The sequence below is a fragment of the Eurosta solidaginis genome, chromosome 2 (assembly GCF_040869045.1).
Source record: "Eurosta solidaginis isolate ZX-2024a chromosome 2, ASM4086904v1, whole genome shotgun sequence".
Taxonomy (NCBI): Eukaryota; Metazoa; Arthropoda; class Insecta; order Diptera; family Tephritidae; genus Eurosta; species Eurosta solidaginis.
Genome location: NC_090320.1, coordinates 291,408,009 through 291,424,921, shown reverse-complemented (window position 1 = coordinate 291,424,921; position 16,913 = coordinate 291,408,009). Strand labels below are relative to the sequence as shown.

Below are 16,913 nucleotides of genomic sequence, written 5' to 3'. Positions count from 1 at the left end.
TTTTTGCAATGAATACGAACCAACTGCTCCATAAAGTAATAACAGGAGGCAGGACCCCAGAATCCTCTTACTACTACAACTGTTAATTTGTGGAAATGGATATGGTAAGACCGCACTTATTTTACTTGGTGTTTTTTAGATGTGTCAGCACAGATTTGTAATGTCATAAAATATATATACGTATACACATATAAAAGTTGTAAAGAAAGTTGCAAATTTTAACAACAAATAACTTTAAAATTATAAGTTTGCGCACTTTAAAATATATTATTTTTGAGATCGGGATACTCCTCTTTCATTTGATACCAAGTTTAGCCCTGAACTCGTGGGGTGCTAAACTAAATCGCAGCCCACTTGTTTTATCTGGTTATGGATAAGTCACCATTAATTGGCCCTTAACGGACAGAGCAAAAGCACTTGTGTCATCAAATGTTTTCCTTATTACACATCTTTTTTGAATGCAAGTCGACCCTTGTAAAATTCTGCAACCCTGTGTCGTCAACAAATCACAGCTGGTGCACATCCATTAAACCATGCTTCATTTTTTAAATTCCTTTTCTTTCAGAAAATAAATAAGTACATTTAAAAATGTCCAACAGCAATTTTTCAAAATATTTTATGGTTTTAGAGAACTTGAAATACTTAGAAGATGATGGTGAGTAATAAGACAATAGTTGTTGATAAAGCAATGTAGCTCATTTTGTTATATGTATGTAGGTTCCAGCGAAGCCGATAGTCACGAGAGGCAAATATGCAACACAAAGCAAAGTTTGGAGCACAACATAGCAGAATTAAAAAAATACATACCAGAGGAAATAAATGTGGTTACTAAGAAGACTATGCGTATACTCAATCCATCTTGGTTGCAAAATGAATTACATTCAGATGTATTGACGCTAAGCGATACAAACTTGGAACTAACATATGCCGTTTATCTTCAATATATGCTCCTTGAACTTGCCAAAAACTTCAATTTTAATAGCGCAGCTAAAGAGGATCTTATATCAACACGCCACCTCACCCAATTGATTAAAGCAGTACAAAATTTGAGTGTATACGCATTGCGTAGGCGACTGCATAACAAATTCTATGAGTCAAGCGTGTTTACCGGTGCAAATGAAGGGACTAAATTAAATGATTGCGACTTTAAATACAAATTACTTTTGCTATCTATAGAAATATTTGAGCGATTTTTTAAAATACAGCAATTACATATTGCAAATGCAATGGAAATGGTAATGCGTGATTATATGGCGGCTATTTTCAGTGTACGATTAGCAAATGCACTAAAAATGTGCACTCTACAAGAGCTAACACTAAAAGGGTTACAAAAAAAATTGAATTACTTATGGTTGCATGTAAGCAAAGTAGATTATTTACGTAATATTTTGCTGCTGAAGAGTATACAAAATGTACCAACAGAGCAACAAATTCAACTACATCAAGAATTGTTACAAAAGGTGCTATCCAAAGATGGTTTTACTACGTTAGTAGCTACGCTGTATATAGCACATAGCTCGCCGCAGAAAAATATTGATGCGTCGACAACTGCAAAGCCTCAATTACTGAACGATAAAGAAGTCTTCGAAGTTATCGCAAATATTGTTGCATTTCATGGACATACACAGCGTGCACAAAGTACTTTGATGAGACAAATATTTGAATTTTTAAAAACATGTTTATTAAATGAAAATGCCATGATTGATTGCATGGGTGCGGGCTTGTTATCATTACGACGCCTTTATGATTTAAGCGAGGTAAATAGGTGTGAGATAATTGATGTTATTGCAAACAAATTTTCTACTTTAAGTCGTCCAAAAGATATTTTAAGTGGTCTTATTGTTTTGGAACATAAAGAGCTGTCACTACTTATCGCTACAATATATCAGCTATTCTGCAGTTCAACAGTTGAATGTTTGCCAAGTGAACTTTTGATTCCCTATCAACCTTTGCTATTGCAAACTTACCATCACTTACTTGAAGGCTATATACAAAAGCAACAAATAGCAAGCATTATCACACGGTGCTTGCATAATCGCACGGATGCTGAATTGGAAGAGATTATTGCAAAGTTGTATAAACAAGATTTTGATAGCCATTGGCAGCAATTACATCCACGTGTGATCATCTTTCCCAATGTAGAACAAACTCAGCTCACGGTAAAAATAGCCAACAGTGATATGAAAGACGAGTTCAGCGCTTCGCTGGCGCTACCTGAGCTCTTAATGAATAGCGATCATCATCAACTCACATATAGAATATTTATGATATTATTAAAAGAAATGTCTAATATTTTAAACGATGATGCGAATGAACAAAAAGAAGCTCAAATTGAATTGCTGCAAAGTGAAGAAGAATTTCTAACATTCCTTAATTCGAAATATCATATTAAAGTTGATATTCTACTTTCACTCAATACACTCATCTCACATCAACAACTCAAAACACAGATAGGTGAACATTCCTTAGATTTCTTACGCTTTTTACGCACCTTACTCCAGCAACGCTTGGACGTGCATGTAAAAGCTAACGCGTTTCGTCAGCAAACAGAAGCTCTTGATCAAACTTTACTTATTTTATTAACAATAACACAAGAGTTACTCCAGCAAAATGAGCAAATACCTTTAACATACCAACATTTAGCGCCTGCGCTGCAAGTGCTACAAAAGCAAACACCTAATCTATTGATACAAGAGCGTGCTAAATGTTTACTCACCTTGTTGAGTGGGGAATTCAAGGCAAAAGCTGCGCAAAAATCAAATGCCTTTAATACAGCACGCACACTTGTCGAATCGAAAGAATCACATTTACAGGTTTATGGTATACAAATGTTGCGTGATTTATTGCGTCAACGTGATAGCGTTACATTGGCAAATGCACACTTGCTGATAGCGCTTGCATTAAGTACACTAAAAAATCGTGAATCGTATACATTTTTAAACTGTGTACGCTTATTTGTTGGCTTAGTGCATGTAATGGAAAGTGAGGTGTTGGAAACGTTGTCCGATGAGTATTTGAATGATCAAGCGATTTTGGATTATCGTTTGGTGGTGGGCGAAACAATGCTGCAGGTGGGACGGGAGCTGGGTAAGTTCTGGCGACATTGCTATGGTATTACGTATTACTATGGATGGCTGTGTAAACAACACTGCTTTCGGGAATAACATGGATACATATGTATTTTTGGGATTTGCTAAGAAATCTGTAATTTTATATTTTCAAACATATCGTATCTATTCGTCAGAGGACTTCCACAGCAGGGGAGTGCATTTATCGCTACAAGAACAGCACACCATAGCTTATTTTTTTTTTTTTAATTTAATTAGGACACTTTAGACTAAAGGGATATTATTAAATTAGAAATGGCATAATCCGTTTTCATGTGATTTAAGTAAATCCCTACCGCCCAAGAGTCTAACTTGAGCGCTTCTGATTCCATTAGATTGTTGTTTTCAAATGATTGTGAAATGTAAAACATCGGCTATATAAAACAAGTGCCAACCTCGTACGAGTGACGAAGTTCTGATGACCTCCAGTTTCATTAAAAAGGAGAGGTTTCGTAAAATGCACTCTTTATAAGCTGGACATCTGTCAGCAACCCAAAAAAAAAATATTTTGTTTTTTATACAAATTAATTATAGCATTAACCCTCTGTGTGAAATAGGTATTACAAAAAAGAGTTAAATGGGATAACAGCCATTTTGTCTTCAATTTTATAGACAATCAAAATAAAATGTATGTGCAACTATTCGTAGATGTTGCACCTAGCTAAATACATACAAATGTGCCTATTTTTTAAAAAGCCATATTATCTTTTGCTGCAAACACTGCAAAATTAAAAAAATTTCATTTTCTTGTTTTATTTTTTTTTTATTTTTCGTAAGTTATTGAAAATAATAAATAATTTTTGATTGTCACTTGACCATAAAATCCGAAACACCAAACAAAACCGACTATATTCCCCGTTATTCATAAAAAATACAAAATGTAAAGATTTTCAAAATTAAATGTTCATACAAATTTCGAATTGTAAGAGCTTTATTAACCTATTATAGTTTTTATGAATAAGTTATATGATCTTATTATACTACCGTCTTCATTTTTAAATTAACATATTACAGGCCCATTATGCTACAAATACAAAGATGTATTACTGAACTGTTTTATGCATGGCGCACGTAGTCCACTGAACGAATTTCGAATGTCTTCATTTTCCAATCTTGCTCAATTGACACGTATACTTTGCTATCAAGTACATAAGTTTTTCCAAGAAGTGAGTAATTAGAATTTTTTGATATCATATTGATTGCTAATTTTCCGCACATTTCAGTTACTCAACCTGATCGATTGTGAACTCAACATAGGCACATATTTACCTGCCCAGCGTGCCGCTACTTTTGTATTAAGCGAACTTTTGGAGGGCATCGACAATTTGTTAGACTTTGAAGAGATGCTGCTGCCTATTTATCGGCTACTCAAGAAAATTGAAGCTGATGAAAAAGCCGATATAAAAGTGCGTCAACATGCAGCTAATGGGTTAAAAACTTTGATGCAGAAATGCAAAAAGTTTCTATTTCCAGCTACTCAACTACAGAAGGAGATACGTATACTTGGCTTAAATGACACATATGAAAATCGTGGTAATACAAAAAATCATATTTTGGAGCTTAATTAGAATTGTAGTTTCTAGTTTTTATTTTTTTATGTAGCTTAATTTATTACAAACAATATTCTTTTATGTTGTATGTCTACCAGGGCTGTGAACTACATCGGGATTTTTCAACTATCCGGATATTCGAATAACTGGATAGCTCAGCAAAAAATCCACCTATCCGGATATCCGTATGTTCGGATACTGGAATATAAAAGTTGTGTATCTGCTAGAGATATACGCCGCCGCCGATTTTAGTCGTTTTTCGCACGCCGCCGCCGAATGTCAAAAATATCGGCGCGGTGGCGGCGGCGTCCGGAGCGTTACTATATTTTCTACTTGTTTAAGACTGTTTAGGCCATTTATTGGTCATGTCGAAAATTGGTCGGATATGGTCGAAAGTGGTATCAACGGATGCGCTTCACTGCTACTTCGATGTCAGCTTAACACGGACTTTGCATCACCCAATTCACCAAGTTATTAAAACAAAGCACTAAAAGAAAAGTTTTATAATAAAGTTGTTAAAAAAAGCAAATTACCCAAAAAAGGTGCCGATTTAAAAAAAAATTTACACTGCGATTGGCTGAAGGAATAAGCGAAATCAGTGATGCAAAATCCTTTAGTAGGTTCTAGGGGCATAAACACTCCTTTTAAATGATTCTTACCTCATACTTAAGTTGAGGATATATGTACGTATGAGAAGGGTTTGAAAAATCACTCGGGCTTACATTTAAATACCTGTTGTAAATTGCCAAACTATACAAAGCGTCTGAAATGTTAATTTTGATTTTCACACTTCATCCTTCAACACCCAAGTCTCCCGGTTTAACATTTCCTAAGGTTGGCGGCCCTATCCAAAACTAGTCCCTTGGAGTGAATCCCATTGTTTATAGCCTACCAACCAAGTTTAAATATACCTACGCGTTATGGCTTCTTTTACAAATGTGAATACGTAGGCACATATATTTACCAGGTAAGGCTTTGTCCTTCGCAAGAACACCCAAAGTGGGGAAGCAAAAGCTTTTCCAAGACAGTGGAGTAATGACCGTGTGTGCTACTACCCTAACGTAGTGGACAGTCGAACTAGTCTGAAAACTGAAGGGACGCGGTCATCCTTTCTAAAATATCGTTTTGATTTAACGAAGACTATTTAAATCAATGTTGTGAACACAAACGTCTGCAAACTTTGGTCTACATTTTAAAAATTGGCTCCAGGGTCCTTGTAAAATTTTAATTATGTAGATGCGCCGAGGATTATACGATTTTCACCCATGAGTTACGCAATGACATCCACTTAGAGTGCTTATGATTTAGAGGCGACATCCTTGGCCGAATAGTCACTCCCTAACGTTTAAAGGTGTTTCTCTGGTGTAGCTCGGCAGCATAGCGCGACAAAAACATCAGTTAGAAAGTCCTCGGAACTACACCTAGAGCTTCTAGTAAAGTGACGTCGACGACGTACATATGAGTTAGAAGTCGCAGTCCTATAGCTTCTGTGCTGGCATATGGTGTGAGGGTCAGGAGGCGTGGTAGCGACTGGTGGTTGGGATTGCTACTGGATGCGCTCTGTGCCACGAGGATCATGAGTATTAATAGACTATTCATAGCAACCGTAAGTCGCCTTTGTGCGTGACCGGCAAGGAGCCACAAATAATTTAAAGAAATTGTGTTCGACACGATTATTAGGAGTTAACTCCAGGTGAAACTACGCTTTGCACGAGATATACAGACAAAAGTGTGACCATTTTGTGTATCTCTATTTCTTTTCAGCAGACGTAGCAGTACCTTCCAAAGACCGGGGTTAGGTTCAAAGCCTCCCTGGAGTAAGTGAACGAGGGACAATCCCTCTGCAAGGAGCTACTCCTGAAAATTATTGAACGAAATGGCCGAAAGGTTAATTTCCTCAAATACATTAAAATAAAACCTTTCGTAAGTATTATTTTTTTAAATAGAAAAATCAAGCTTTTTAAAGTAAGAACACAGGCGTACTCCGGCGCGCCACCGCCGCCGATAAAGTTATCGGCGTAAACCTCTAGTATCTGCATATCAATTGAACGAAAAATTATTCACAAAATATGTTTAATTAACGTCAAATATAAAAAAGCTACAATTTTACCATGGCGGAACGATACAAGGTGGCAGCATGGTGACATACGTACAAACATAAATGAAATTTCCATGTACTTTGTTTTTGTAAATTCGATGGACAAATGTCAAAATCGTACTGCGCCGGAAGTTGATGTATCAAATCAAATAAAAAAAGTTTATAATCAGCTGTCCAATGCTGCCACCTTGTATCGTTCCGCCATGAATTTTACAAACATCAACAATTTTTTTGTTATTAATGTTAAATAAACATATGTATATGGTACATCAATTTGTTGCTTTCACTGGATATCCAAAATTCGGTTATTAACCGGATCTTCATAAATCCGGATATCCAAATAGTTTCTCAAACGAATATTAACCGGATATCCATGTCGTCCGGATTTTATCCGTCTCAACGGATATCCGTATGATAATTTCGAATAAAAGAGAAGAACATTAATCTTACATTCACATGTAGAATTTTATTATAACTTTATCTCCGTGCCCACAATTTTGTGGAACAAATAAAGAATACGTGAAGATGTACGCTTGAAAAAGCGTAAAAAACACGTTTCACCATTCCAAGTTCGCCAGAAACTTTTTATCAACTTTCTTCTTCATGCACTAATGCAAGCTTTAGCTTCTTCTGTCTGTAGTAACATCCGACGAACAAAATTGGATTGGCCTATATGCAATATAAGCAGGCAATTAAATTAATACAATGTAGATTGGTGCATATAAATAAATACAATACATAAATGCGCATATGTACAAACATACATATCTAAGTACGAAAAAATATTTATATAAACGACAATGTAAATAAGTGCTAAAAAGCAAGTAAGACGTAATAAAACAATTTCAATACCAATTTTTTTTGCTTGTTGCAGTTATATCAAAAAATATCCCCCTGTGTGCATAAGGCGGATTTAAATAAACGTATATAATAGCAATGAAACGCCCATCAGCTTCGCTTTGCAACGACCAAAGCGTTTAAGTAAATCCATCTTAATTAACTGCTGCGTCCGATAAAGCTGCATTGATATTTCCTCTTAAAGACTAGCAGCACAACCTTCTGTATGGCGATATTTAATATCAAATTCTGTTTCAAGTTTATCCGCAATCATTTTTGCAATAGCTAAGCTACTGGTGGCACCAGGTGAAGGGGCATTACGACAATGTAACACCTGCCGCGCCAATGCACTGTCACCCTCTCCTTTATCGAAAACGAAATCATCGACTAAATTGCCATAGCTATCCATGGCTTGTGCGCGTACACCAGCCGGTCCATTACTTATATCAAACTCATCAATTTCGGGTATATACTTTTGTAGTTGCTTCGTATGCAAGCGTATAAATAGCGACTTGATCATTTCACTTAAACCAAATTTCATATGTCTACTAGCCATTTTTACGAAACCAGGATGACGTACTGCATCAAATAGCTCAAATAAGTTTACGTCACACCAACTGAAATATATCAAATTGATAACATGGTACTACGATAACTGCTACGTAAATACTCACGTATAACCTTCACGCTTGAATGCCAGCACTGCATTTGGTCCAAGCCACACAGAGCCATCCATGCGTGGTGTAAAATGTACACCTAAAAATGGCAAATTTGGATCTGGTACTGGATATATGTTTCCGCGCACCAAATGTTGTTTTTCCTTCGCAAGCAAAAGATATTCACCACGGAAGGGTATAATGCGGGGATCACGTGAACACCCCGTTAGTTCAGCTAATTTGTCCGATTGTAGGCCAGCACATGTGAGCACATAGCGTGTACGCACTTGTTGATAGCCACGTGCGCCACGTATTGTCACCGGGTATTTGTCAGAGTCTGAGTCAGTGGTTTCCACAAATTTAGATACCTGTTCAATATGATAATTTGGTTTAGTAACAAGGAGTGCAGTCAACTGAAGCCAGTGTATGATTAAAGTGTTGCACGCTCGCCTATTTAGCAGAGTGGAGTGCCACACCAATGGCACTAGGGAAAGACGATTTTTGCTCATATTCGACTACAAACTTCCAGTTAGGGCTTTGATAAGAAGTGGTCGAGGTAGTGTGGTGGTAGCGTGCTTGCCCAAAATCTTTGGAAAAAATGTTTCCATCTACACTCCGAGCATATTTATGCCATGAAAACTTTTCAGCGAAAATTCATGTGCTTTCAGACGCCGGTCGGAGTCGGCATAATACATGTAGGTACAATTCCGCCAATTTGTAGGAGAATATAAAAGTTTCCTCACAGGTATATGTTGTTGTTCTGTTGTAGCGATAAGGTTACCCCCGAAGGCTTTGGGGAGTGTTATTGATGTGATGGTCCTTTGCCGGATACAGATCCGGTACGGTCCGGTAACACAGCACCATTAAGGTGCTAGCCCGACCATCTCGGGAACGATTTATATTGCCACATTAAACCTCCAGGCCATACCTCCCTCCCCACTCGTAAGTTCCATTAAGAGGTTGGGGTCGCCAGAGCCTCGTCTGTTAGTGAAACAAGATTCGCCACGGATAGGTGAGGTTGACAATTGGGTTTGGAAAAGCTATATATTGCGCTACACAGCCCCTTGAATCTGGTATTTTAGTCGCCTCTTACGACAGGCATACCTACCGCGGGTATATTCTGACCCCCTAACCCGCTGGGGAACTCATAGGTGCATATATCGCGTTATTTTTTTAAATTTTGCTAAGAATCAATTCCCTCATAGATTTTTTGGGGTTTTCCAGGATGCAAATCATAAAATTTAGGAAATTTAATTATATTTGTTTATTTGAGCTTACATAGTTATCTTTGGTCGAAGTTCAGAATAATGCTACAAATTAGAAGTTCGAGTAGTACTGTCTAACTCCCACCTATGTATGTGGAAGATGCAGTTCTAAACTTTGTTGTCGAAAGTTTTATATATGCTCGACAAATTTAGGGGATCTAAAATAGCTAATCGTTCGAAATTTTCGATATTGAAAAAGTTCGCGCAGTTGCTGTCTAATTCGCATGACGCATGACATATTGCATTGAGGGTCTGACATGGCAAACTCGATATTGTCTATATGGATATCCATTTGTTTATACATGTACAATCTACCGCTGGTGAAATTCGAGTATCCTGTGCCAATCCACAACTTTAGGTTTTATGTACTGAAAGCAGGAGCCGATTTCGATTCTCAAGGCGGTTCTATGTAGCGGAGTGATTTTTCCTGACCAAGGACTGCCATTTCAGTGTAACCCCATTTAATTTGTTGCGTCCCTCCCAGCAGCCCCGCTGCTCAGCAAGTCACAACAAGTACCCGCTGCTGCTCGCGCCCCACGCGCCACCAACTCACACGGCTGCTCCCACTCATACCTATAATCTCCGTAGTAGAGTCGGGAGCAATGCCGCGCATGAAGCGGTACAACATCCGCATTGCTGCGATTCAGACCTGTTCTGGGTATAATGTCGACAGAAAAGATCGTGAGAGCGGAAATGGAGGCGGCCTCGCGTTTATCATACACCACTCTGTGCAATATCGTATATTTGATCCCGACATCTACCGCAGGGACAGTGTCTTAGAACATCAAGGCTTGTCTGTCCGGCATTGCAAATCTAGAAATCATGAATACCTACATCCTGCCACCTGTTTCCCCAATGGATACCGCCCTAATATCAGCGCCTTACTCACTGGCAACAATCGCATTATCTTAGGCGATTTCAATGCCCATCACGATCTATGGCATTCAAATTTGCGGGTGGACAGTAGGGGTGAGACGTTAGCGGATCAAATAGAAGAAACGACGTTCTGCACAATAAACGGAGACGCCCCTCCACGTATGGTAGGAAGCTGTCACAGTTCGCCGGATATTTCAATAGTGAGCGCAGAACTCGTAAACTGCGTCAACTGGCAGCCGATAGTAATATTGGCATCCAACCACCTGCCTATACTTATTTCGCTCGAGCGTCCCGCCGACTTCATCGTCACAGAAAAACGCACTTTCATTAACTTTAAAAAAGGAAAGTGGGACGAATACAAATCCTTTACAGACGACCGCTTTGCTGCCCTCCCTATCCCAACTGATGCCCGCCAAGGTGAGCGTGCTTTCCGCAAGATCATTTAATCCGCCTCGGCTCGTTTCATTCCCGCCGACAGAATCCCCGAAATTCGGCCACTTCCCGGCGGAGGCCGCAAGTTTAGCGAGAGAACGTGACCTTATAAGACAGCTCGATCCCGGCGACCCCCAAATAAGGGATATAAACCAACGCATCAGATTGCTTGTGGATGAACACAAGCGGGCGAAATGGGAGGAGCACGCTGTTGTAACCTCTCTGCCGGTGTAGGTAAACTTAGGTCCACCGAAAGTCCCTATCGAATTCGTCTAGGAACAATGACAAAGTTTCCATCGCCTTTGGCGATAAAGTGCTGTCGGATGCGAAAAAATGCGCGAGCGCTTTCTGTCGACAATATATAATGCATTCTACGGTCGACAAAGATAGACGGAGGGCCAACAGACACGCACATAAACATAAATTCAGCGCGTCACCAATTACCATCACCGCCAAAGAGGTTGAGGATGCCATTGGTCACGCTAGACCATCCAAAGCAGTGGGCCCAGACGGCATAGCCATGGTGCCGATGCTTAAAAGCCTAGGGAAAGAGGGTTTTAAATATTTAGCGCATGTCTTCAACCTGTCTATTTCCACCTTTGTCATACCCGAAAAATGGAAAATGGCCAAGGTGGTCTCGCTACCAAAGCCTGGGAAACAGCTAACATAGGAGAGTCATATCGCCCGATATCTCTCCTATCGCCAGTAGCTTGAAGCCATTTTGATCTCCCACTTCAAAGCAAATTTGCAGCTAGCCTGCCATCAGCATGGCTTCAGAAAACTCCATAGCACCACCACCGCGCTAAATGCCATCAGCACCCAGATAAATTGCGGTTTAAATCAAAACCCCCAACATAGAACAGTACTCGTTGCGCTAGACCTATCACAAGCTTTTGATACGGTCAACCATGGCACGTTACTGCAAGACCTGGAAGGGTCTACTCTTCCCCCATTTCTTAAAAGGTGGATCGCAAATTACCTGGGTGGTCGGCAGGCATCGGTGCAATTTAGAAATGAAACATCAAAACCAAGAAGAATTAAACAGGGGGTGCCACAGGGTGGTGTCCTATCCCCACTTTTGTTTAATTTCTACATATCTAAGCTACCTTCGCCACCAGAAGGAGTTACTATCGTTTCATACGCCGATGACTGCACAATAATGGCCACAGGCCCAGGCCCTAAGATCGATGAGCTTTGCAACATAATAAACGGCTACCTCCCTGAACTCTCCAGTTTTTTCGCCTCGTGAAACCTGGCATTATCACCGACTAAATCCTCCGCGACCTTATTTACAACATGGATGTCCCAAATGTCGACCATTTTGAACATCCACGTCGATGGCACTACGCTGCCGACTGTCCTAAACCCCAAAACCTTGGTTGTGACGTTTGATCAGGATCTACATTTTGGTGAGCACGCAGCCGCAATTGTACCGAAAATCCAGAGCCGTAATAAAATTCTCAAATCCCTTGCTGGCAGTACTTGGGGAAAAGACAAAGAAATGCTCATTACCACATACAAAGCAATTGATCAGCCGATTGCATCATACGCGTACCCTATTTGTTTGCCAAGCCTAGAAAATGACCCACTGGAATAAGCTACAGGCCTGCCAAAATACTGCTCTCAGAACCACGGGCTGTCTTCTTATGTCCCCAGAAACCATCTACATAATGAGCCGAGAATACTCCCCATCAGGGAGAGAAATGAGATGCTAACCATACAGTTCCTGTTGAATACCCAGAAACCTGGGCATCCCAACAGACATCTGATTGATGAGCCAACACCGCCTAGAGACTTAAGGAGTCATCTCTGTAAGCATTTTGAGGAAATACGGCACCTGAGAACTCAGCCGTATAAAGCAAAAAAACTCAAGCAGGTCCTTGGTGAACTCCACAAACAGGCGTCGGACCTTTATGCCAGGAATTGCCCGGTGAATCCAGTACTCAAAAAACAGTACCCAAAACTTGCGGAAGAGGAACGCATACTCCCCAGGGAAACGTGAGTCACTCTGGTTCAACTTCGTTCCGGATACTGTAACAGGTTAAACTCTTACATATCCAGAATCAACCCCGACATACAAAATGTATGCCCCGCTTGCAATGTGTCCCCACATGACACCAACCATCTCTTTAATTGTAATGTGAACCCAACGCCTCTAACACCCCTTTCATTATGGTCCACCCCTGTTGAAACAGCAAGTTTCCTTGGACTCTCGTTATTGGTGACAATTTGTGATCGGTCGCAGCTATTAGGTGGGGCGAAGCATTGCTACAACAACAACAACAAGGAGCCGATTCCAAAGCTGTTGATCCAGTAGGATTTTTGAAAGAGAAACGGAAACAACAACATGCTATCTAGTTCAATGTTTTTTGTATTGTAGCGACAAAATCTCCCCCGAAGTTTTTGGGCCATATAACTTTATGCTGACATCAAAGAGCTGCTGGGTGGAACAATTTGTGTAGTCCCACGAATTTACTCACATTAAAATTGAGATGCACCACACCACCGGCTTTTTTAATATCTTCTGCAAAGTACTGTGTAACAAGACCCCAATCTACGATGCCTGTATGTGGGCTGTGTATTGCTTTAACGCCTTCACAATGTGGTTCAATTTCTTGTATTTGGCTGCCGTCGATTAGTTTTAGATCTGGACATAGATTCTTTTGACCACGCTCATATAGCTCCATCAAACGTTCGACTTCATCATCGCTAGTAGCCACAATTAATTTACCTACTTTTTTGCATGGTATTTTTCTCTCATTCAGGTAATCGTAGGCCAAATGCATACCCTCCACGCATAATTTAGCTTTTAATGAGCCCGGCTTATAGTAAATGCCAGCATGTATAACACCTGAATTATGTCCACTCTGATGCATAGCTAATTTATGTTCCTTCTCCAAGAGCGCCACACGTAAATGAGGATGTCGTAAAAGAATTTCACGTGCTGAAGCGGCGCCAACTATGCCTCCACCTACCACCACTAAATCGTAATCACTTCAAAGAAGATAAATATAGAAAAACATGAAATAGATATACATAGTAAAATAATTAACAAATATGAGTTAGTAAATATATATTATAATAATATAATATATTAATTTTGCCAAAACATTTATACATGTATTAGTTAATTGTTTAACTTACTCGCTTTGTCTGCTCCTCCATCGTCGCTGTCCAATTGCTGCCGCGATCGCAGTTGCGTTTGTTAGCTTACGCGTCGTTCCTATAATGCTTTTGATTAGTTGATTTGTCATTCTCCCAGGATACTTTTAACTTTTGCTGTTATTTAATTCTTTTTTCCCGTATGCACTTAATTCGTCAAGACCTTTGTCAACCTTGTCGTTCTCACGCTTATAATGATTATCGAGTTATAACGTTTTATATATATCTAACTTTTTGTTATAACGTGTGAGCTTTTTGCGAATGCAGAAAATCAACGAAATCAACTGAAAGCACTTTCCCTACCCGTGTGCTCTTAACCATCAACAAACATAATGCATACCAGCAGTAGATGTAACTTATTTAGTGTGTGGTTGACTGTGTGCTCATGGTGAGATAACGCGTTTTCGTTTTTTACTGATAACAAACGTCAAGTTCAGCTGGTTTTAAAAGTGTGGCCAGAGCGACCGAATTTTAATATTTTATGCTGTGCCCGAGAATGCCACACTTTATTTTTATTTGGAAGTTCTCATTACCATGGTACAATTGTACCATGCTCATTACCCTGCAAAAATTGTTGGATTACGTGTTCCATTTTCTTCATGTTGGAGTACTGTAACAGTCCTCCTTTGCAATGCGTTTGCGGACCACCATCAGCCGATCATTGCTCGTTTTTTAACGACCGTGATCACAACACGATGACGATCGAACAGAGTTGCCAAAAGTTAAATATTGCATACAAATAACTGATAATAAAATTTTACTATGGTAACTCTGATAAAATGCAACCGCGCACTGGTTTTATGTATACATACTATAGTATAGAGAAATATTAGTTTCTTTATTCACGCAAATGCTAAATAACATAAGAATATTCTTAGTAAAAAATATAAAAGTTGAAATGCCCCTCTTCATTTACCTTCATTTTAAATTAAATTCACTCCGATAATTCTTTCCGACACAATTTCTCTTTAGTACTTTGGCATATAATCCTCTGTGGTTGCTCCATGGAGTACTACAGTGAAAGTACTTTGGAAAGTACTCTCACGTTTGTACTCTATGGAATACTCACAAACAAAGCGAGAGTGGGATCACCTACTCCTCTCCTAGGACATCGCAATGTTAATTGGAGCACATTTTTTGTATGAATACAGATTAGTTTTGGAATACTATACTCCCAAAGGAGTATTCCTTACATTATTTATGGAGTACTCGCGTTTTTTGAAGGGTAGCCGTGTTTTTTATACACGCGTATAAGTTTACGTTTGCGCGTGAAAAAAACGCCTATCCTCGCTTAGATAATGTTTAGGAGACCCATCTAGCGGCAGTGTTTAAATAACTAGCTACAGCCACAGGGTGTACCGAAAAGCGGAGACACAACCCTCTGATGGCCATAGGGTAGAACATATAGCTAAATCAGTTGCGATGAATTGTGGACACACATTAGCTTTCATCCGGTGGCAAAATCCTGAGCCAGTTAAATGAAAAACAGCGGCAACATCTGGCTATAACATTTCACGTGTGCGAAAATTTCACGACATCTGCTTCTCAAGTCTCTCAATGATCCAGAGCATTTCCGTGAGAATTGAGCGTGAGCCGGAGCTGTAAAACTCACTGAAAGACGGCAATAGAATACATAGAATTAGTGTGGGGGGTGAAACTGAGACATATATTTCAGTTACATCTGAGTATAATGTATAAATAAAAAACGACTCAGTTTGTTTTAAGGCTTAAGGGCCAATTAATGGTGACATAACCATAACCAGATAAAACAGCTGATCGAACCTACCTTATGGAAAACAAAGTAATCGATTAATGGTGCCATAACATAACGCTAACGCCATAACCATACCATAGCCAACCAATTGCTTTTTGGTTTATCGCCATATCCGTAACCTAAAAATATTTGAGTTGGTGGTTTTAATAACTTTTTGTAGATTTTATATATTGTTTTGGGTACGTTATGACTAAGACACTTATTTTTTGTGGAATATGTTTGTAATTTTTTGCGTTTTATTCATTTTTATGAAATTTTCACGATTTTTAGGTTGAGGCACCATTAATCGAACACATTGGAGATGGTTATGGATATGGGTATGGTTACGACTATGGCGTTATGGTTAAGGAAGTTTAATTGGCCCTTTATATGGACGATACGTGCTTTTTTATTCCAAAATTTTCAATTTGTTATCAAATAAACGTAAATTATTAAAAAAAAGCGCCGCACTTGAAAACTTGGAATAAAAATAAAAATTCTAAATTTTTTATAAAACAAACGTAAATTATTTAAAAAAAAATAAATCGCCTGATTTTTTATTCCAAATTTTAAATTTTTTATAAAATAAACGTAAATTATTAAAAAAAAAAGAAAATCGCGCGATTTTTTATTCCAAATTTTCAATTTTTTATATAATAAACGTAAATTATTTAAATTAAATAAAAGGTGCCAAAAATAAATAAATATTAAATATAGTATTGTGCTGATATGTAAACATTTGACAAGATATTTTCATTTCATATTATTTATTTACTGACAGTATTAGCACAATAAGATCTTGTATGATCTTTTATAGTGCAACAATGGTTACATAATAATGAGTATACTTTTTTAAAACTTAAAACTTAAAAATGTATATATTATTCCATAAAGTAATAAAAGTGATAATATATAAGTTTCACAAGAATTGTGACAAGGACATTTTGCAACAATGATTGACTAGATTAATAAGTAGCTAAACTCAGATTCTAATTTGTATAAACTTTACCAAAGAAAGAAAATATAACATTCTTAAGGTTGCTTCTACTTAAGCTATTGCGAACATAGTTGGGGATACAGTTCTAAATGCGGATAGCATTGACAAAGAAAAGTCTTGCAGAGTTTAAATAATTGTAGCTGGGCACGATCAAGTCACTTATGCGAGCAGATCTAGAGA

The 16,913-nt window shown here is 38.5% G+C and overlaps 2 protein-coding genes across 4 annotated transcripts; one reads left to right on the top strand and one right to left on the bottom strand.

Annotated features, from left to right (window-relative positions):
- Positions 1-483: 483 nt before the first annotated feature.
- On the top strand, positions 484-16,047 carry Tango6 (transport and golgi organization 6). Of its 3 annotated transcripts, none has more exons than XM_067768510.1 (5): positions 484-655; positions 718-3,087; positions 4,122-4,273; positions 4,331-4,640; positions 16,028-16,047. In XM_067768510.1, exons 1-5 carry the CDS (start codon positions 589-591, stop codon positions 16,030-16,032), a joined length of 2,904 nt encoding a protein of 967 aa, XP_067624611.1. In that variant the 5' UTR covers positions 484-588; the 3' UTR covers positions 16,033-16,047. The 3 variants fall into 3 exon arrangements, with proteins under 3 accessions (XP_067624611.1, XP_067624610.1, XP_067624609.1); XM_067768509.1 differs by lacking the exon at positions 16,028-16,047 and adding an exon at positions 4,756-7,610; XM_067768508.1 differs by lacking the exon at positions 16,028-16,047 and having other exon boundaries at positions 4,331-7,610.
- On the bottom strand, positions 5,409-14,374 carry L2HGDH (L-2-hydroxyglutarate dehydrogenase). The gene is made up of 4 exons (XM_067768511.1): positions 13,966-14,374; positions 13,302-13,815; positions 8,267-8,616; positions 5,409-8,209 (listed from the first exon to the last, which is right to left on the bottom strand). Exons 1-4 carry the CDS (start codon positions 14,073-14,075, stop codon positions 7,792-7,794), a joined length of 1,392 nt encoding a protein of 463 aa, XP_067624612.1. The 5' UTR covers positions 14,076-14,374; the 3' UTR covers positions 5,409-7,791.
- Positions 16,048-16,913: the final 866 nt, after the last annotated feature.

What these genes read in the sequence shown, in the direction of transcription:
- Tango6 (XM_067768508.1), top strand. Translation starts at nt 589, where the DNA reads ATGTCCAACAGCAATTTTTCAAAATATTTTATGGTTTTAGAGAACTTG. An exon ending in GAAATACTTAGAAGATGATG is followed by an intron (nt 656 to 717) that starts GTGAGTAATAAG and finishes ATATGTATGTAG; the next exon opens with GTTCCAGCGAAGCCGATAGT. An exon ending in TACATAAGTTTTTCCAAGAA is followed by an intron (nt 4,274 to 4,330) that starts GTGAGTAATTAG and finishes CGCACATTTCAG; the next exon opens with TTACTCAACCTGATCGATTG.
- L2HGDH (XM_067768511.1), bottom strand. Translation starts at nt 14,075, where the DNA reads ATGACAAATCAACTAATCAAAAGCATTATAGGAACGACGCGTAAGCTA. An exon ending in TGGAGGAGCAGACAAAGCGA is followed by an intron (nt 13,816 to 13,965) that starts GTAAGTTAAACA and finishes TCTTCTTTGAAG; the next exon opens with TGATTACGATTTAGTGGTGG. An exon ending in TTCAAGCGTGAAGGTTATAC is followed by an intron (nt 8,210 to 8,266) that starts GTGAGTATTTAC and finishes GATATATTTCAG; the next exon opens with TTGGTGTGACGTAAACTTAT.